This window comes from Nilaparvata lugens, chromosome 7 (assembly GCF_014356525.2).
Source record: "Nilaparvata lugens isolate BPH chromosome 7, ASM1435652v1, whole genome shotgun sequence".
NCBI lineage: Eukaryota > Metazoa > Arthropoda > Insecta > Hemiptera > Delphacidae > Nilaparvata > Nilaparvata lugens.
This window is the reverse complement of record NC_052510.1, coordinates 61,058,123-61,080,267: the sequence shown is the minus strand read 5'-3', so window position 1 is coordinate 61,080,267 and position 22,145 is coordinate 61,058,123. Positions and strand designations below refer to the sequence as shown.

The 22,145-nt window shown below is 34.2% G+C and overlaps 1 protein-coding gene and 1 pseudogene across 1 annotated transcript; one reads left to right on the top strand and one right to left on the bottom strand.

The window, feature by feature from the left end:
• Nucleotides 1–470: 470 nt before the first annotated feature.
• LOC120348709 (E3 ubiquitin-protein ligase RBBP6-like) lies at nt 471–10,124 on the bottom strand. Its single transcript, XM_039433294.1, has 3 exons — nt 9,890–10,124; nt 7,519–7,634; nt 471–6,153 (listed from the first exon to the last, which is right to left on the bottom strand). Exons 2-3 carry the CDS (start codon nt 7,583–7,585, stop codon nt 2,210–2,212), a joined length of 4,011 nt encoding a protein of 1,336 aa, XP_039289228.1. The 5' UTR covers nt 7,586–7,634; nt 9,890–10,124; the 3' UTR covers nt 471–2,209.
• Nucleotides 10,125–11,494: 1,370 nt separating this feature from the next.
• LOC111054834 lies at nt 11,495–21,734 on the top strand (annotated as a pseudogene).
• Nucleotides 21,735–22,145: the final 411 nt, after the last annotated feature.

The following is a 22,145-nucleotide window of genomic DNA, read 5'->3' as shown; positions in this document are numbered from 1 at the left end:
ACATTAACTTAATAATATTATTCAAAAAGTCTAAATTTTGAATGAAGCTAGAATTTAAAAAAAAAATTAGAAACAACTAATATTATTATGTTAGTTTCCTACTACGGTATATTTATTTCTAACTATTAGCATTTATTGAATGAGAATATATTTAACATAATTAATAAGGAAAGCTGGCAATCATATGAACCTCTATAGGTTAATAAGAGGTTTATTTCAATAAGATAAATACCGTACAATTTGAAAATAATACTGTATATTTACAAATCTTGAAAATTTGAAAAAGGTGCTTAAAAGATTTAGAAACCCTTAAAAATTAATAGGCATGCATAAAATGAACGTATAGGAATATACAGTTACAACATTAAAATTCAAGAATGAATAATAGCCTATATGAAAGATACTATATGTAGGATTATAGTTATAATTATAAAAGTTGCTAGTTCTAATGAGAAAGTTGATAATTAACAAATTTTCTAAGCTAAATTACAAACACAACATTCTAAATTAATAAGCCATAGAGGCATGGCTGAACTTGAATTATTTCCAATCGTTGACTTTTAAATAATAATCAATTTCATATTATAAATTACATTTTCGAACACTTCATACGCCAAATTCAAGTTTATATATTAAATCCCTGATTAAACTGATTTACGACTCACACTGGCGCACAAGGAATCTTCCTTTTGCCGGTGTTTTTGCCTCACCTACTGTACTTATGCATGTGAACATAAATTAAATCTTCATTTTATAACTATTATTTATAATATCATGAATAAGGATATCATTTCGTTATTATATCTAATTAAATAAATGTATGTATCTTGGTTTAAGTGCAGTAGCATATACTTAAATTTATTTTTTTGTAAAGCTTTTTTGTATTTTGTTTTTGGCAAATAAATTCAAGTCAGCTTGATATATTCAGTATGAAATATATAAAATTAGAATTTTGTACATGTCTGAATACGGTAGATTAGTATAAAAGCTAAATAGAAAAGCACTCTCAGTATTCTACGAGAAAAGTAATAAAATACGATTATAGTTTCCATACTTTAATTTGAGAAACAATTTGAGTATTTTTGAAGTAACACTACAGAAAATCATAAGCATATGAACGAGAAATACAAAATCCTCTAAGCACGCCTATAAATAAAGAGTGGTAAATCCACTAAAACTGGAGACCACTTGTAACATCATAGAGCATAAAGTATGTTGGAATTCTATGCAATCTATAAATTTTCAACATTTTATAAACATAGAATACTAAAATTGTGTTCTTTCCAACATTTTTTCTCCCAATGATCTTTACAAAATCAGATGCCACTAGTTTTTACTAAATTCTGATTTTAAATTCAATATACCGTATTCTACAATCTCTGATCCTATGTTTTTACAAGGTCTTTCTAAATGATGGACCCATTTTCAAAAATTGGTATTTATTAAAGTAAGAATGCAAAATGGACAACCTTTATACCGATGGAAAGAGAAAGCTTCAAAGTTTTTTTTAATACCTTACAAGTGTTGAATGTGGTCTCCGGCTGCTGCACGATCTGCGGAACCGTATCACTGCTGCCGTGCACTCAATAACACCAGATACGCTTTCTCGCGTGTGGGACGAGTTTAGCTACCGCGTAGATGTTTGCCGTGCAGCAGCCGGAGACCACATTCAACACTTGTAAGGTATTAAAAAAAAACTTTGAAACTTTCTCTTTCAAATGGTATAAAGATTGTCCATTTTGCATTTTTATTTTAATAAATACCAATTTTTGAAAATGGGTCCATCATTTAGAAATAACCTGTACTTCCAAATACACAAAATCAGCTATTATTTATCAACATAACTCAAAATCAGGTTGCACTAGTTTTAGCATATTCTTATTTTGGATTCAATCTATTTTACATTCTGTGATCCTATTATTCTATTTCAAAATACAATCTGAGAATCCTCTAAAATCTGATCATACATTTGAAGGTATCTTCATATATTGAAGGTACTTACTACAATATAAATATGTAGAATTCGTTTGAAAGAAATAAAATTCAGTTTCTTTTATTTTAGAAGAAATTCATCATTATTTTGTACCAGAAATTTGACTGACAATTTTCGCAAATACTTTCTTTCAAATAAAATTCATGAATGACGTAAAACATAATATAAGTAGTCTATAATATACAATCCATGTGAATAGAATTTTTTAGAACGTTTTTACAAAATCGGATCATAAAGAGTACCTTTTTCGTAGGTGACAACCTTGCCCGTAATAAAAGACTGCGGTAGAGGTATAGACTTATCCTGAAAGCGCCAAGGCAAATACTCGTAGATAAATATGAAAAACTCGTGCAAGTTCTCCACCATATTCAGTCGCGCCATCTCATACTTCAGGTCCTCAACCTCCTTCTCGTAGTTTTCTTCTTTTTTGATGACCGTTTTCACCGTAGAACACAACAGATCCACAAATTCCTCCGCTCTCAAACGGGACCGCAGCTTGTAGCGGGGTTCTATCTTCTCAATCAGCCATTTGTAGAGACGTGGAGTCACCCACACCTCAGGTTTCTTCAGTTTGGGACACTTGTAGTTGACTTTGGCGGCTACAACCTCGCCATTTCTGTTCACTGCCAGCTGATTGTTCTCCTTCTCTCTCTCCACCAAAGCAGCAATCGAGTCACTTTCTCCCTCCGCGGTTTTCTTCTTCTTTTTCTGAGCGGCCAATGAAAACGACGGTGTACCGCCGGTTGGGGCCACTAAACGCCGTTTACGCGCCGGTAGCGACCTGGGTGCCGGCATTATTTCGTCTAAACCTCGGTTAGATGAGTTCTGATCAGCTCTAGTGGAATTCAACGAGTTGTTGACTATCGCTGACGCGTTGACGTCAGTTTGAGGAAGTTGTAAGGGGTCAACGCGGATCGAATCCAAACTGTTGTACATTAGCGAGTTCTCCTGAGTGGCTTGTTTGAAACCAACAATCTCCTCACTAGTGTACGTTCTTACTCCGTTCGAAGACCTCTCCATTCTTCTAACATCATCTGAATCAGCACTTCCTTGAGAAACTTTATCATTACTATTTCTCGATCTATCCCTCAAGCTCCTACTGCTTACTCCTATCGGCGAGTCAGTATCATCCTGAATCGACAAATCTCCTTTAGAAACATTCAGACTGGCACGCTTTTTGGCATTAGTAACAAAACCCAGAGAATCATGAACCGAAAAATTCATTGAGTCATCAAGACTCTGATCCTCATTCAAACTTTCGTTCGATTTCCCTTTTGTTCGTGATCTATTCCTCAAACTTCTACCACTTGATTCTCTCAGAGAAGTTTTGGGGACATCTTCACCATTCTCTTTCGAGCCTTCTCTATCGATAGCACTCTTCCCGCGTTGTTTCGAAGTCTGTTCCTCATTTACAGATGTGTTAAGCAGTCTTTTAGCGGCCGACCTGTCTCTCAAACCTCTGTTAACCCCATCCACTTCATCCAGTTTAGAATTATCATTATCAACTTCCATAGAAGCATCAGCACTTTTCACATTCTCTTTTGAACTGTCTTTTTCAGCTACACTTTTGTTAGCGTCTCCTCTTCCTCTCCTAGAAACATCACCATTTCCCATTTTCTCTTTTGAACTGTCTGTCTCAGTTACACTTTTGTTAGCGTCTCCTCTTCCTCTCCTAGAAACATCACCATTTTCCACATTCTCTTTTATACTGTCTATTTCAGCTACACTTTTCTTAGCGTCTCCTCTTCCTCTCCTAGAAACATCACCATTTTCCCCTTTCTCTTTTGTACTGTCTGTCTCAGCTACACTATTGTTAGCGTCTCCTCTTCCTCTCATAGAAACATCACCATTTTCCACATTCTCTTTTTCACTGTCTTTTTCAGTTACACTCTTGTTAGCATCTCTTCTCCCTCTCCTATTTCGTAAACTCCTGTTACCAACACCCCCTTCATCTCTCTGAGAATCATTGATTACATCCATGGACACATCACCCCTATTCTCTTCTTCCGGAGTAGCATTTTTGTTAACACCTTCTCTCCCCCTCTTACCTCTCCTCCGTTCTCCTCTCTGTGTATCATTCACAATATCATCACCACCCTTGGAACTTTCTTTTGAACCCTCTACTTGAGACACATTGACATCCTCCCCTCTTCGTCCATTCTCTTTTGAACCATTATCTTCAACCTTACTTCTATCAGCCTCTCCACGCATCCTATTTCTCAAACTTGCCAACGACATATTCATCAGATCCCCATCTCCATTCTTCAGTTCTTCATCCACTTTCTTCTCTGTTTGACTGTTAGCGCTACTCCTATTGGCTCCTACATCTCTCTCACTCCTATCAACTTCCCCATCGTCTTGTTGGTCCAAAGGTTGTACGGAGCCATCTAACAGATTCTGAGAACCATCTAAATTATTTCCAGACGTATCTTTCCCAGAACTACTATCGCTGAACAGCTCTTTGGCTACGGAACTACGTTTTTTACCTGACTTCCCAGAACTATTCAGTTCTTTTTCTACCACCGGTTTATTCCCACTTCTCAAAGATTTGTTATTCTCATTTGAAACACCACTATTAGATTTATTCCCACTTCTCAAAGACCTATTGTTCCTATCTGAAACACCACTATCATCACGGCTCCTCAAAGATATGTTATTCTTTTCCGATACAACACTGTTATTTCGACTTCTCAAGGACCGGTCGTTCTTAACTGACACAGCTATCTCCTTCAGAGGCGATATTCTCAACACTTCACCTTCAATCGGTTCCAACAAATTTTTCGCCGACATATTCATCACATCTAAACCGTCCAAAATCTTCCCCAGATTCGGTTCACCTTCACCAGTTTTATCCATCTCTAAACGCTGCTGTGTAAATCGCCTACTTCTGCTACGCCGGGATGCCAATGTTATATCCATGGTCATACTAGCACTGCTCTTCAAAGACGCCGAGCTTTTATTGTGGCTTACACTCTGGTTTTCGGTTGACAAATGGTATTCCAAAAGCAGACTGGATTGTTCGTTGGAGCTACCTCCACCAACCACGAGATTTTTTTGTTGAACTTTATCCTGATCTCCTTTCACCCCTGATTTTGCACGTCCCACCACCTGTTTCTCCTCTTCTTCTCCCTCCTCGTCAACGTCTTCATCTAGGGAATCCTCTCCCCCAACTTCCCCCTCAGATTGGATCACTAGAGACACACTCTTATTGCCCCCTCCTTCTTCTGCCTCAGATTCATCCGACTCATCCATTGAATTTCTCGATTCCTCTCCGGCTTTATCAACCCTACCTTCCTCTTCCAATTCACTCCCTTCCTCTAGTTCTGCATTTTCTTTTCCCTTGTCTTCTTCTGTGGTTCCTTTTCCTTCTCTATCTTCTCCTCCTTCTCTTGTTTCTGTTGCTCTATTGCCTTCCTTATTATCTTCTGCCCCTCTAGTTTCTTTTTCTCTCTCATCTTCTCCTCCAACATCTTCCTCTTCGTCATCGGATACCTCAAACGCTTTCATATTAGCCTCTGTCACCTGCCTGGCAGATCTCGTGAACCTCTTAGGTTTGGCCTTGACCACCACCGACTCATCCATGGTAGCCGAATCGAAGAACTCCGGATTGGGAATCGACTTGGGTCGTTTTGAAAAGCCTCCTCTAGTCCGCCTCACTGGTCTCTCCTCCTCTACGGAACTGTGCGTTTCGTTGAAAGCATTCGGATCGGGAACTGACGGTTTCCTAGCGGTCTGCCGACGTTGGGCGAACGGGAGCGGTTTCTTATACACGTTTTCGTCGTCCGTTGTGTTGTCGTTATACGCAGCGGCCACGTCGGCAGCCGACGATTTCCGTCGTTGGCCGTTCGAGAACGGTCGTCGACGACTGCGTATTTCCTCTTCAACGGCGTCGATCGAATCGTTCTCGGGCACGTTGAAGTGCTCGCTCGACCTCGCCGCACCGTCGCCATCTTGGTTCCTCGGTTGCCGCCATCTTGACGCGCGACTGTTGCCCGTCCATTCGGGCACAGACTGGTCCAAACTACTGTCCCACAAGGTCGCTAACAGATTATTCACCCGTTTTTCATTATCCGCTCTCCATTTCGCTACCTCGGCCGCCGACAGGTCTGACTGTGAATTGGTCTTCTGCGACAGATCGTCAACGCTTCCGTCCGCTTCATCTAGAATGTGATACGTTCACTTTAAATGTGGCAAAATGGATTGATTTATTTCTCATCCAAAGAACAGTAATTTATCATGTAATTAAGTAATGTCTGAAGATAAAGCTAGGAAGAATATTTAATTATCGTTGAATATATATATTTACATAAATGTCTATTAAAATACTATTAAAACCACTGGATTTTTGACCTGACTAACCGTACCTCACTTATATAAGTGATTTATTTTTCTTCATTGAGGGTTGATTTTTGTGTTTCTGTTAGTGCTAAGCCGGATTTTAGATGGTAAAACTTTGTTTTCTCTATTTTTTCTGGTTTTATTACTTATGCTTACTTAAAAGAACTTCTTCTGTTCAATGATGCTTCTGTAATGCGGAGTTGCGGACGTGAACTTGTTATCAAGGTCATTTGCATGCAGTGTTTTATTTCGTATAAAGTACTTTTCATTTCTGTGATTATGTATGTACGAGTATATTTCAATTATTATTGTATTACTAATTGAATATATTTTCAAGTGATTTTTGTATTTTGGCGAAATAAAGTTCCTTTCTTTCTTTCAAAAACAAAAATAATAAATAAAAAAGTTGATGATTTAATCAAGTAAGGCTTGAAGATAGAGCTAAGAAGAATATTTAATTACCGTTGAATAAAAATAATTCTAATAGAATATACGAGAATATACAGTAATCAATGATGCTATTGGTGTTGCTACCAGTGTCTATCATTCGACAAAGCAAATAGTGCTATCCTTTTCTTGCTCTGCAACGTGGCCAAATCGTTTTATAACAATGAGGGAATATAATTATGAAAATCTATTATTGAATCTTTAAAAACTATAGATTTTTTTTAATTGAGAAAATTAGATTTTTAGATATACCGGAATCATCTTTTATAGAAGTCAGTGGCTGGGCAGAAAATCGGCAACGTTGATCTCCTATCTTTTTCCAATGCCATCATAACGTGGACCTCATCACATATTATCATAGAGAAACAATAGCATAAGTAGATATCCCATGGTATAGGGCGTTTATGTCGCAATTTTTACTGTTATCCCAAGCCGATAGTTCAAGTAGTTTTTTCCCATGCAGCTGTGTGACGCTGGTAGTCTCTCAAATTGTGCAGTTCATACACTCTCACCCCAACAAAACAGTAAAAACTGACAATAATCGACAATAATCGGCTTGAGATAACAGCAAAAGTTGCGACATAAATTCCCTATACCATGGGATATCTACTTACGCTATTGTTTCTCTATGATATTATAAAATATGCCAATATAGAAGGCAAGTATAGGCAACTAAATTATGGAATATACAGAGTATAAACCCACATTTCAATTAGATGATTGGAAATGATTTAGTTTACCTGAATTATTAGATGAGGAAAGTGCAGCTTCTGTATTAGAAATGCCAAAAGTAGAATCACCCGACATTTTGCAGATTATTCATCCACCAGAAGATAATTTATGAGGCTACTTCGAACTGAAAAAAAATAATGAACACATTAATTTTAATAAAAGATACCTGTAGTTAGTCTCACTAATGAATCCAGTCACCTGTTGAAATTCATAGGTGACTATGTAATTTGTGACTTTCGAGAAACGGTCCCCTGGTGAACAGTGTTATAAAGATCTCAATAACTATTAAAATTACAGAATTGATTCCGGGTTCATTGGATTCCTCATCAAATTTTACATAAGACTTGATTATTTGAAGTAACAGTTATGGCACCAAAAAATAAAAATTGAGATGAAAATTATAAAGTTACAATTATAATAAGTTTACAATATAAAAAGTTTGGCATCAGCTGATTAAAAGTGAATTGCTCATGTTCGCGGCGCGTAAATCTGTACGCACCTTAATGAAAGCAAAACCCAGGAGACAACATGCAATCTTATTCGGGAACAGCTTGACGATCTCACAGTAGTAAAGATACTGGGTTTTACACTGGATGCTAAACTTGGTTGGAGTAGCCAAATTGATAACATCTGTCTGAAACTGGTCAGAGTGATGTACCTACTGAGATGTTTGAAGCCATTAATCTCCAGGAAGCATCTGGTGGAGGTGTATTTCGCTATGTTGCATAGCCATATCAACAACTATGGACTTCAGTTATGGGGACATGCTCCAGGATGTAAAGATGTACTGCTCCAGCAGAAGAAAGCTTTAAGGATCCTGGATTCGGCGGGCTACTTGGACCACTGCCGACCCATCTTCATCAAGCTGAGAATACTCAAGGTATACAATCAATATATCTGGCTCTCCCTGTTGCACGCAAGCGATAATTTCCACTTGCTCACAAGAAGAGAAGACATACACTCCTCTACAACACCAGAGGAAAAGCGAAAATAGACATCCCTTTCTGCAGGCTGAGTAAGAAGAAGGATTGTTTTCCAATACTAGCCCTGAGGATTTACAACGCCTTACCTAACAGTGTGAAGAACTTGGACGACAGGAGCTTCAGAACAAAAATCAAGAACTGGTTAATAGAATATTCTACTCAGTGGAGGAATACTTTGATGCCACTAAAAACATCAGCTGAACGCCGAGTGATAATTAATGTGATGCCTACAGACAAGGCCATCTTGATAAAGTTGAAAAATTACTACTCTTGAATGTTTTATATTTTTATATGTTTGACCAAGTTTACAAACGTAAATAAATGTATATTATTAACACAGTTTAATTTATATGTCAACTCTACGACAAGGACCAAGTCAGATCCACTTTCTGACACAGTCAAACCAGATATCTGGTGATGTCTAAGAAGAGAAATATGAAGTAAGTATTCAATTAAATTTAGCACGTCTATTTAAAGTATACACTCGTATACATGGGGCCTCTAGTAAGGTCCACGTTATAATGTAAACGAGGTCCACTATTTGATAAACGTTGATGTTGATATCCTTGTCTATCAATAGATAAAGCTATCCTTTTCTAGCTCCACAACGTTGCTAGATCGTTTTTAACAATGTAGAAATATAATGATTAAGTTAATTAACAAGATAGTAACTCTTAATTATGAAAAGTTTTTATATCCTTTTCTAGCTTCATAACGTTGTTAGATTGTTTTTTAACAATGTAGAAATACAATAATTAAGCTATAATTAACAAGATATTAACTCTTAATTATAAAAAGTTTTTATTGAAACCTTTAATAATATATTTATTTGACGAATAAGATGTAATTGATTATTTTAAACAAGAATGAACAGTTAATGATAGGCCTAAATCAGATAAACCGGTGCCAGCTATCTTCTATAAAAACCAGAGAATCGGCAACGCCGTTCTCCTATCCTCCTCCATTGCCATTATAATTTAGACCTCACTATACCTAACCCAACTGAATATTATTAATATTTTTATAACGGTATAATAGATAAGTGGTTTATTCAAAGTAAAATTTGGCCATAACCACAAGCAATTAACCATAAACAGCTTGCTGAGTTGAGCTTCCCGACGTCAAAATAAATACTCAACAATAAATTTATCAAATTTACTGTATTATGCAATTAGATTATTATAATAATTTAGTAAAATTTATAGTCATATTATGTCTCAGGTATGTTGCCAAACAATAAGAAATTTGTAGGTAAGCTATTAAAAATTGTACTTTTTCTAGACAAATTTACACAGATGTAAAACGTAAAAAATATGAGTTTTTCAGCAGTATTTATAAGAACATGACACATTATTTAACTATTTATCTATGATAGATTAGGCTGTTAGAAACTTACATTCAAAATATTAAGACCAAGAACCTATAAAACCGTCCATGAATTTGGTTCTAATAAGCACACTTAATAATGGAAGACATACCACTAAAAACCTATGTAAAGATTAAATAAACATTAAAATTCCAGTTAAAGTCTTGTTTATCTGGCAAATTAAATAAAAATCTTGACAAATAAATCTCTCAAAAATTAGATGCTTTGCCTCCAATTTCACACGACAGACGACAAATCAAAAAACACAAACTGCTATCAACGGCTGTTTGAAAATCCCTGCTAACTTGATTTCAATCTGGGTCTTCATCTTTTTTATAATTAATTAGCAATAAATATTATAAATTGTATTTTACTTTCATCAGGACCTTCTATTATAACAATTGAAATGTCTTACTATTATCATAATCATTTTTAAAATCCACTCTTCTTCTCCAAGTATTTTTTATGTATTCCTGAAGCGCGGGATATTTGAATTGTAGGTGAATTTTTGTACTATAGGCTACCTACTATTTATAGCATACGGTACATAATAATCACAGTACATAAACATAATTTTTTAAACAAAATAGATAAACGAAATAAGTTGACAAATTTATTGAATATATGCTTGAAAAAGGATAATCTGAAACCTTCAATAAGTTAAAATGTATGAATTCAGGGCTACTTACTTGTATTTATAAAATAGAATTATAGTACCCTTGAAAATTGAAAAAAATATTAAAAACCAAGAATAGGCTACAAATTGCAACGTTTCAATTGTTATAAGTTATTTATTCATTAGAAATACAGGAAATCTATTAGCAATAGAGGTAAGCTACCATGTAGGTACCGTATGTAATTATTTATTCCCTAAGACTGTATTAATTGATAATTGAGAGATTTTTTATTCAAAATTCTTTCAGCGAGTTCTTTATATGTTCATTGCCTGCTGGAATACAAAAAGTATGTATTCTTTTTTTGAGTGTGCCCTATGAAAGCTGCTTTGGATAGGATAATGGATATCATATTTGATTATAAGAGATGGATAAACCTACAACTTCATAGGTGGGTTTTGAAACACCTGAAAGCAATTTTTTATTAAGTTTCCTCATCAAAAGTAGTCATCCATTCAAAGGGTATCAGCAGCACGTTTTTTCAAAATATTATCTGAGTGTTAAGAAACCCGTACCGTATACCTACATATACCATGATATGAATTTCTCATTACCTATTATTTTATCCAAAAAGCATTGAATAAACAAACATTCGTTCATGCAGCGCTATAAGCCTACCACAAATGAGCCAAACTTGCTGCTTCCTAATTGTTATTAAGCATTTCTTCAAAGTAGTAAGCGTATGCTATAAATTCTTTACATTTCTCAGCAAGTGAAAGTGAACATCTTCTCCTTCTTTTCTAGAGAATACCGGTTTCAAGTTCATGTTGTAAAATCATCATAACCTACATCATGCAGGAAAAGGATAGTCAGTAGAAAGCAAGGTAGATAGATGAAGATAGAAAGTTAACGGTATCGTCTGCTCTGCTGATGACAATGCTCCTGATTTCAGAGCAAACAAAATCAAATCATCGTTCTATGCTTCTATCTTTTTCTAGAAGAGCAGAGTAGGCTACATGGCTACATTCCCGTAAAGCCAGCACAAAGCTTGTCAGTCTACACTGATAACGGTTTGAAATACTTCTGTGCGATAAACAAATTCAGTGTTTAAAGTTCAAACTCGTCCAAGTGTAAATTCTCTTTACTGTTAACGGAAAGTTTGGTTCAATTTTATTTATTCTTATCGCTGTTGTTAATCACTGTCTGTTGTGGATTAAAATATTTAGTTGTATGCTCTACGTGGATAACTTATTATTTTCGTTACAGTAGCTTGATAGTCCGAACATTCTCATTTCAAAATTGTGAGTTTATATCAAAGTTGGTTCGTCTATTTATTGGTAAAAAGTTGGATTTCATTTTCCATTATTTTGAAACAGTTTCATATAAAAAAACTACTTTTAAGTTTGTAGAAAAATTCTGATTTTAGAATTCTGAGTGATATTTGTTATCGAAATGGGGTTGATGAGTGGAAAATTCGTGGAGAAAATTCGCTTGGATGGAAAAACTGCTATAATAACAGGATCGAATTCGGGTATAGGAAAAATTACAGCAAAGGAATTTTACAGGCTTGGTGAGTGAGAAATTTATTCAACAGATAATATCTTTTCCCCAATTTGGAACTACAGTATTAGTATAATTTTATATTCATTCTCTTGTTTTAGGGCTGAATAAAAATTAAAAATCAAAATAGATTTATTTTTCACACATGTTTCAATTCATTTTCATGTGTGAATGGACAAAATAAAAAATGTATTTTTTCTTTGTTCATTCACACTATAAACATAAAAATGAGAATGTTGTATGAAAATTAAAATAAATGATAAAGGGGTACCTACTTTGATTTTTAATTGTTATGTTCATCATTATGGTACACAATATATTATAATAAAAAATTATTACACACATTGGCCTATACAAGAAAAATTTAATATCACACATTTAATAATTCAACCGTAAAATAGATTCATTATATCTATTAATAATTAGTTAATTGTTGAATAACGACTAGCCTATATACCGTAAATATAATATTTTATGTAAATCCATGAACTTAATCTTTATATTTTATTAATTGTTATCCAACTTGAGAAAAGATATTATTACTATTAATTTATTATCAAAATAATTCAATTCAAATCTTTACAAGATAAGAAGAATATTGCATGTGTATGGTAGAACATTCTTTATTGATTCATACAATAAGTACCTACATCATCAAAATGAGAGAAAAAATAAGGTGACCGCTTGTGCTATTCCTCTCCCAAATTCAGATAAGGTAACACGAAGTCAAAAATCTGGTGTAGCGCACTCACACTACTTTCCTTGCCGTTATGAAAATTGTTTACCTGACGCTGTGTTCACGCGCATCTCAAGTCTACTATTCAAAGATCTGAGCCAGCTGGTGACAGGACAATAACGCTGGAGACACACGATGTGTGCTATCTCTTCATAGTGAATGATTTATTTGAATCAACAGTTGCCAACAGTTTGCAATAATTATTGAATAATCACATTTTCTCGAATTTAGAGCTTTTTTTCAATTTCAGGTGAAAATGTTACTGGACATTAATTGTAGAGTTTTTCATGCTCAATCTCTTCCACTTAATTTTTTTTTTTTAAATTGTATCTGAAGCCTGATAATTGGGAATCTAAAATCAAACTTTGCATAGATGGGGCAAAGCTCCTGAAATTTTTACAGATATGGGACTTGTGGCAGTCTATCAGTAATACTTGGGTAACCTACCAGTAATTTTCTAAAATACTAATTAAGTTTCATTTAGTTTGATAATGACATCATATAGGTAGCCGAAACATGTTATGACTTAACAAATTTAAAGGGTACTTAGATTTCTATTTTTATTTATATATTTATAATAGTAGCCCTAAAGAAAAAAATCAATTCTATATTCTTATACTTATAATACCTGTACTATTATTACTTTCTTTCTAATAATTTATCAATTATTATTTCTATATTTTCAGGTGCCAGAGTGATAATGGCTTGCAGAGACTTGAAGCGGGCCGAAGAGGCTGCCCAAGAGATCAAAGACGAACTGAAAGATGAAGAGAATATTGGAGAGGTTGTCATCAAGAAACTAGACTTGAACTCTTTGAGCTCCATCAGAGCATGCGCACAAGATATCTTGGCTACTGAACAGAAAATACATCTACTCATCAATAATGCTGGTAAGACTACTATTAAAAAAAAAACTTTTCCAATAATGTATTTGAATAGGGCTACTTGAATATTATACTATTATATTATATATATATATTATATTATATTTCTATTATATTATTATAGGGCTACTCGTATTTATAAAAATTAATATAGTTGTAAATATGAATAAAAATAGAAATTCAAAGTAGGCTACTGTACCCTTTTTAAAAGTTTTAGTCACCACGTGTTGCGGCTATATGATGTCATTATCAAGTGAAAAAAGACAATATTATAGTGTGCTTATGTGAAAAATATAGAAAGGGGAACCACTAATTTTCTAAAATAATAATTCAGTTTCATTCAGTTTTTCCTGCTTCCAACACAGTCGATAGCCTAGGAAATCATCAGAATACTATTTTATGAATTAAATATATTCTAATGCAGTACCGTACGGTTTATCAGTTTATCCTATCATTGAAATGATTGGCAACAACATATACCTTATTGTGACAAGATGTATTATTGCAATTCACAGAATAAATTATGATATTCAAATTTTTAAGCCACCAGCGAGTGTTGGCAACAAAATTGTTCACTATAGTCCGCGCAAATTTACTTCCTACTTGGGATGGACATGCGCAGCAGAGAAAGCACACAGCGAGGGATACAGAGGTGCGATGTTGCCGTTTGAAGCGGCCAGCTCCAACTGCTAGTGACTGTTCATGTGCTCATGCTACACATGCGAAGTTTCATGTCTGAATAAGCGGTCAGACGATTGAAAAATTGGCAACTGCGCTTCCACCTATTACTCTATTATCACTGTAATTGGCAGATCTCCCTCCATTTCTCTGCGCTGCATATTCCTCCAAGTATGAAGTAATTTTCACGGACTATAATATCTTTTTTCAAAAAGTTGTCAACATTTTTAAGTTAATGTTACATATTTCGGCAATTTCTTGTTACAGTATCTCAGTTGACAACTTTCGTGTTAACAAGGATTTAGATATATAATAATAATTTCAAATTGGTTTTTCCATGTTAAGGTATAATTATGATGTATTCACAAACCATAACCACCTTGATAAGTAGAAATTGAATAATTATTTCAAATGACTCTCTTTCTTCCATGTTATAGGTGTAATCATGTATCCACAAGGCAAACCCACCTTTATAAGTACCTAATAAAAATAATAATTTCAAATTGTCTTTTTTCCATGTGAAGGTGTGATGATGTGTCCTCAAGGCAAAACCGAGGATGGCTTTGAAACACAGTTTGGAGTCAACCATTTGGGTCATTTTCTGTTCACCATTTTGCTTTTGCCAAAAATTATCGAGTCACAACCGGCCAGAATCGTTAACTTGTCGTCAGTTGCACATCAGCGTAAGTTTTTTTTTATCATACACGACTTTGAATTAATGAAAGACTTGAAAAAGTAGTTATATTTGTATCATTCAATGCATGCCTCCATATTTGTGAATCATAAAATATATGAGAGCCAGTACAAAAATAAGGTGGTAAGATATTCCATCTTTATTTGGTTTTTTGTGTTTTAGATAATGTTTTTAGTGTGTTTTTAAACTTAATTTTTGACAGGAGGCTACATAAAGTTCGACGATCTAAACTGGGGAAATAACCCAAAATAAGGTGGTAAGATATTTCTATCTTTATTTGGGTTTTTTGTTTTAGATAAAGTTTCTAGAGTGTTTTTAAACTTGATTTTTTGAATTTTTGACAGGAGGCTACATAAAGTTCGACGATATAAACTGGAGAAGAGACCCTACAGTGCATTAGCTGCCTATCAACAAAGCAAGCTGGCCAATGTTTTTTCACTAAAGAGCTGGCGGAACGTCTTCAAGGTAGGCATTATCAAATTATAAGAACCTATTATTTTGAAAAACACCTTCATACTGTCACAACTTTTTTAAAAAGTAGGAGAAAGACTTGGAGGTGGAAGGGTTTTCATGTACTCAATTATTTGAACAACACAGTTGCTAAGAATCTCAATTCATAAACAGTAATGAGTTCCCATCTTCTCAATTATTTGAAATATAACAACAGTTTATAAAATCTCAATAATCATCAACAGTAATAAAAAGCTAGTTAACTACGGTACTGAATTTTACTTTCCTTCCTTGCCTATTACCATAGGTAAGGAAAGTATTGCTTTCCGAAAAAATTACTATCCCAATTTCTAAATTTCTATACGTTTCAAGGTCCCCTGAGTCCAAAAAAGTGGTTTCTGGGTATTGGTCTGTATGTGTGTGTGTATGAGTGAGTGTATGTGCGTCTGTGTACACGATATCTCATCTACCAATTAACGGAATGACTTGAAATTTGGAACTTAGGTCCTCACAATATAAGGATCCGACACGAACAATTTCGATCAAATGCAATTCAAGATGGCGGCTAAAATGGCGAAAATGTTGTCAAAAACAGGGTTTTTCGCGATTTTCCCGAAAACGGCTCCAACGATTTTGATTAAATCTATACCTAAAATAGTCATTGATAAGCTCTATCAACTGCCACAAGTCCCATATCTGTAAAAATTTCAGGAGCTCCACCCCATCTATGCAAAGTTTGATTTTAAATCCTCAATTATCAGGCTTCAGATACAATTTAAACAAAAAAATCCAAGTGTAAAAGATTTAGCATGAAAATCTCTACAATTAATGTTCAGTAACATTTTCACATAAAATTGAAAATAAGCTCGAAATTCGAGAAAATGTGATTATCCAATTGCAAACTGTTGGCAACTGTTGATTCTATTAAATGATTCACTATGAAGAGATAGCAGACCTCGTATGTCTCCAGCGTTATTGCCCTGTCACCAGCTGGCTCAAATCTTTGAATAGTAGACTTGAGATGCGCGGGAACACTAGCGTCAGGTGATCAATTTTCATAACGGCAAGGAAAGTTGTGTGAGTGCGCCACACCAGATTTTTAAAGATATTTCCAAGAGGGCATGATATAATAAGTAGCGTTCTTACATCACCTACTAATGCAATTTATATTGTAATAAAACTATAAAAGTTTTATGGTACTGCTGTAGGTGTTAATTCTATTCACATTAGGTAGGTACCTATTTGTCTGGTTTGGGCTTACCGTCAATGTACTATACAAAACATGTATATTATATTTACACGGATGAATTTTAAGCTACAGTAAAGTCCGCACGTTATAATGGCAGTATTTGATTGAAATTATTGGGGCTGAGATGCTTGTCTATCATTCGACAAAGCAGATAGTGCTATCCTTCTCTAGCTCCGTAGCGTTGTGAGATAGTTTTTAAACAATGTGGAAATATAATTATTAACAAAATATTTCATCTAAATTAAGAAAAATTATTAACTATTCAATCATTGGGAAATATATTTTCTTTACGAATAAAATATGATTGATTATTTTAAACGAGAATGAACAGTTAATATTACATCAGACCGGTATCAGCTAGCCTTTATAGAAGGCAGTAACAAGGCAGAGAATCGGCAAAGCTGTTCTCCTATCTTTTCCACTGCCGTTATTACGTGGACCTCACTATAGGTAGGCTACCTATTTGTCCAGTTCAGGTCTATCTATCAATATAGACAACCCATCTATTATATTAAAATTGATGAATTTTATGCTAGCCTATTGTTTTTGCTGATGAGATTAAAGCTATGACAATTTTCAAGCCTTTCTGCCACAATTCCAAACTTGCATCTTCACTAATTGATTATTAGAGTTACATAACCATTATTATAAAACTGTACAAAGTTTGAGTAAATGGGAGCACTGCAAATCTGCTGATAAAATTTCATTGAAGAATAATCTATAAATTTGAAATCAAAGTACAGTACAAAAGCAGCATAGATAAGGTCAATAGAATTTAATGAACTCATATCAGTCTAGACATGGAGGTCCGCATTCTTGATAAAAAAACTATTTGAAAAACAGCATAAAACTGTTTACAATTTATTGCAAAAACTCGTCTCATTGAGTTAATATATGCATTTTATTAATTGAATTTTTAGATATTCTTTGGAAGACTGATATAGAATCATTTTTTAGATTATGAATAGAATAATTGATCCATTAAATTTATTGAAAACATGCCAGATTAGGTAGGATACTTACATAATAATGACCTATATTTATACAGTGGGCCTTTATTAACCGGAAAATCAATATGTTTATGTCAAATTATTGAAAAGCATAGACTGTACTTTGATACCGTATTTATTATTTTATTTTTTCTATTAACATCAGAGCTCTTATTCTTGTATAACCCCTGTTTGATTCCATGTTTTCATATATGAATAAACTAGTGACCCCTGGGTTGGAGAACTCTCTCAAGAACTTACTGGTGTATTGTAATCTTTAAAACCCGCAACATTTGATTTCCTATACAGAGCTGGTGAAAATTATGAAAACAACAAAATACTCCTTTCACAAGTAGTATAATTTGACAGGAGATTTCATTGGGGATTCTCCTATTTGAAATGAAAAATTACTCTGTCGCTACAACATTTCTATCTCTCATATGAATCCAAACTCATTTTTTTTTTAAATGAGAAGGTGGTCATGCAATACATGATTTTGATACAGAGTTCCAAGATAAAATGGATGGCGACAACCGCACATTTATATCTCAACCCGTATCAGTTTGTTGATGTGAAAGTTGTAAATTATGTTGTATATTAACCAGCTGAAATCATGTGTCAACGCATGAAGGTCTGTCTGTGTGATAGCTCCCAAATGCCTCAGCTGATTTTGTAAATGAATGAATGGAAAAACTGTTGTGATTGCATGCAATGAATAATTCTTCAGCTGACTAAATGGATAAATCAAAACAAATTTTTCTCTTATGCACTTTCAATGTTATCTGTTATATCCTGAAGAAGGACGAAGGAGTGAGTCAATTTCATTGCCTAACACAAACTTGACCTGTAAAAAGGTTTGAAGAATACATGCATAGAGAATCAATAGCGTGAGTAGATATCCCATGGTATAGGGCGTTTATGTCGCAACTTTTACTGTTATCTCAAGCCGATTACTGTTGGTTATTGTCGAATTCTACTGTTTTGTTGGGGTGAGAGTGTATGAACGGTACAATATGAGAGACTACCAGTGTCACACAGCTTCACGGGAAAGTATTACATGAACTATCGGCTAGAGATAACAGTAAAAGTTGCGACATAAACACCCTATACCATGGGATATCTACTTATGCTATTGTTCTATATGATACATATGTTAAAAATTTGAAGCTGATTGATCAATTATTTCTAAAGTTGTTGTAAAACTTACAGACAGACAACGATTCAGCCTTCAGTGAGCAAAAGTAGGAACTCGCTAACACTCGTTCAATTATTGATGCCTGTGTGGCCCTGCATATAGACTTTGCACTATTCTCTTTTTAGCCTGCAATATCTATTTTGGCTTTGAATGAATCATCAATGATAATAATGTTGGTCCTTCCCCAATCATTTTGATGATTTGTGTTTTGTGATCATTGAATAAATAAATAAATGTTGCAGGTAAAGGAGTGAATGTATACGCAGTGCACCCGGGTGTAGTAAAAACTGAGCTGGGTCGTCACTTGGACGAGGTCTATTTCACCGGTGCTCGCACGCTGGCGCGAACTCTGGGCTATTTCCTGCTGAAAACCCCCGAACAGGGGGCGCAAACAACCCTTTACTGTGCTCTCAGCGAGGCAGCAGCCAATGAGACCGGACTGTATTACAGGTAAAAGTCATTTAAAATCTATACCTACAATGTTGCGTGTAGTTTTTCAGCTCTAAATTTACAAGTTCATTCACATTTTGGATTTATTTATTTATTTATTTATTTAGCGTATGGCAGATACACAACAAATATATAGCTCATGAGTCTCAAATGCCTAGATATACACTATATTTCCAAATTCTTTGAGATGTTGTGTAGTTTTCGGTTGTGTTCAAGAGAACATAAGTTTGTCTGACCGCCATTATTTGCTAGTCTATTTAGCGTTACCCAATGTGCACCATGGAGGCGAACTAGCGTTACACATAATTAAGTTAAAAATCTGATTGCTGATATTTTTAATTACTATTTATTGTTGATATCTCTCTCTTTATATTATATCCATATCAACTGATATATTTAGATTAAAAAATTGTTTGTTTTCTTGGTATTGTGGTGTAAATTGTTCACTTTAAAATGTTCCTCTCCCTAATTTTGATAAAAATAGTCCAAATGAGGTTATGAAAAACACTTTTATAAAGATCACAAAAATTTACAGTCCAAATAAACATTATACTAAAAATTATGTATGGTATTGTACTGAGCTGGTATTATAGGGTTGTGAGAACAACCCTAGACATTATGGTAACAATTTATTACAATGGGGGAATCGCTTGGCTTGCGAGAGGTTAAATTGATCTAACTCATGAGAAAGGAACTATAATTCAAAAGAATAAACAAAACAGATAATATATTGGAAAACTTAATAATCGATTTAATTTAATTGAAACTCAAAATGAAACTGGAAACTTAAATAAAATATTAATAAAACTTTTAAATAAACAATAGAATAATAATTACCTTGCCTTTAATAAAAAAAAATCGATGAATAATATATAATAATGAAATTGATAATATTAGCAACTCACTGAACCAGGAAAATGGTGTCTCGGAACAGAGTGGTAGAGCCGGGCCCGATTATCTGCTGTAGATAGTTGCAGGTCCCGTCCTCGAACCGACTGCCAAGAGGCATAGACTACATTTTTCATTCCAATTTTACTTATCATGAATTTTCACCATCGTCGACCTTTTAATTTTTAAACAATGGATGCTCTCGGATTGTGAAAATTCATGTCAAATAATCGGCTGCATTACACTATATTTTCGGACTGTGTGTTGTTTAAATTGGAATAACAACAGTTATAGGTTTGGAGCTGTTGATTCTTTACGCAAGTGATTGTACATAATATAAATAAAATACATCGTTTAGTTGGTTCGTCAGTCACGACAGAAAGCTTAGGCTATAACTCTTCAACAATAATGCATTGAAAAATTAATACTGAACGTAGAATTGTATATTCTTCAATTTGATGTATTATTTCACAATTTCATGTTATTTTCGAATTGCGATATCGCCAATACAGCAACAGTGTCAACTTGACGGATCCACACCTTTAGCAAGTCAAGTTATCAGTTTGTCAAGCTTTCAATTCATCATGCTTCCAGTTTGTTAATTGTGCCCTTGCGGAGCACGGGTTACCCACTAGTCCATAATAAATTACGATAATTTACATCATTTGACTATAGTTGATGAGATTTGACTCATCATCATTTGACTCATAGTTTACTATGAGATTCTTTGATTTTAACTTCTACCCTATTATTATGTTTTTAAAGTTTTAATAAAATGTTTTTAAATAATTTTCAGCGATTGCAACGTGAAAGAGCCGGCACCTCAAGCTAAAGACATGGAGAAAGCGAAGCGCCTATGGCAAGAGAGCATGAAAATGGTTGGACTGACCGAGGATAGTTTGAAGTTTTGAAATTTGAATTCAAATCAACTCCAAATGTGAATGTTTCTACTTTGTAAAATTTGATAAGCGCCCAATTTTTTATTTATTTTTGACAGGTATGTTTAAGAATTGGATTGCAGAGGTTGATCATGGATTGTAATGAAAACATGAGGAAATTATAGAAAGGATTATGATAGACATTATTAGGGATTATGATAAGACTGCCATAAACTTAACGAAGCCAATATCACTCGAAGTAAATAATCTATTAATAGATAACTGACTAATAAGGTACTTACTTGATTCAAATACGGAAAAATCTCTCTTAGTGATAGCCTATAATGATAATCATAATTTGATCAACAGTCCTGTTATCATGATTTGAAAATCAACTTCGAAGGGAGAGAGAAACTCACATTCTTACTTTCTTAGCTTAATTTCTTAAAATATATTTTTTATGATATTATTGACATTATTAAGTAATTTAAAATAATTATAGACATTACAAAGAATATATAATATTTTAAAAAGTTGGATATTGTTCTACGTTATCGATGTTGTATTTTATTGTATTTGGAATAAATAATATTTTGCAATTTTGTTAAAACTGGGTATTGATTCGAATATCGCTTACCGCCAGTAAAATAATTTGAAGAATAATATGTATATGCCCTATCCAATAACAGGGTAGAAAAAGGAAATAGGATAGAAAGATAAATAGGAAGAGAAAGAGAGAGGAATTAGCAGAAAATAATAGGAATGAGAACGAGAAAGAGGAAAAGGAGGAGTGGAAGAAGAATAATTTATTGTCTTTATCAAGTGCGGAGTTAGGACTCTCTGCCACACAACCCTAAAAGAAGAAGGACAAGAAGAAGAAGAAGAAGAAGAAGAAGAAGAAGAAGAGGAAGGATACGAAGAAGAAGAAAGGAGTGGAAGAAGAAGAAGAAGAGAGGAAGAAGAAGAAGAAGATGATGATGAAAAAGAAATGAAGTGGAAGAAGAAGAAGAAGAAATGAAAA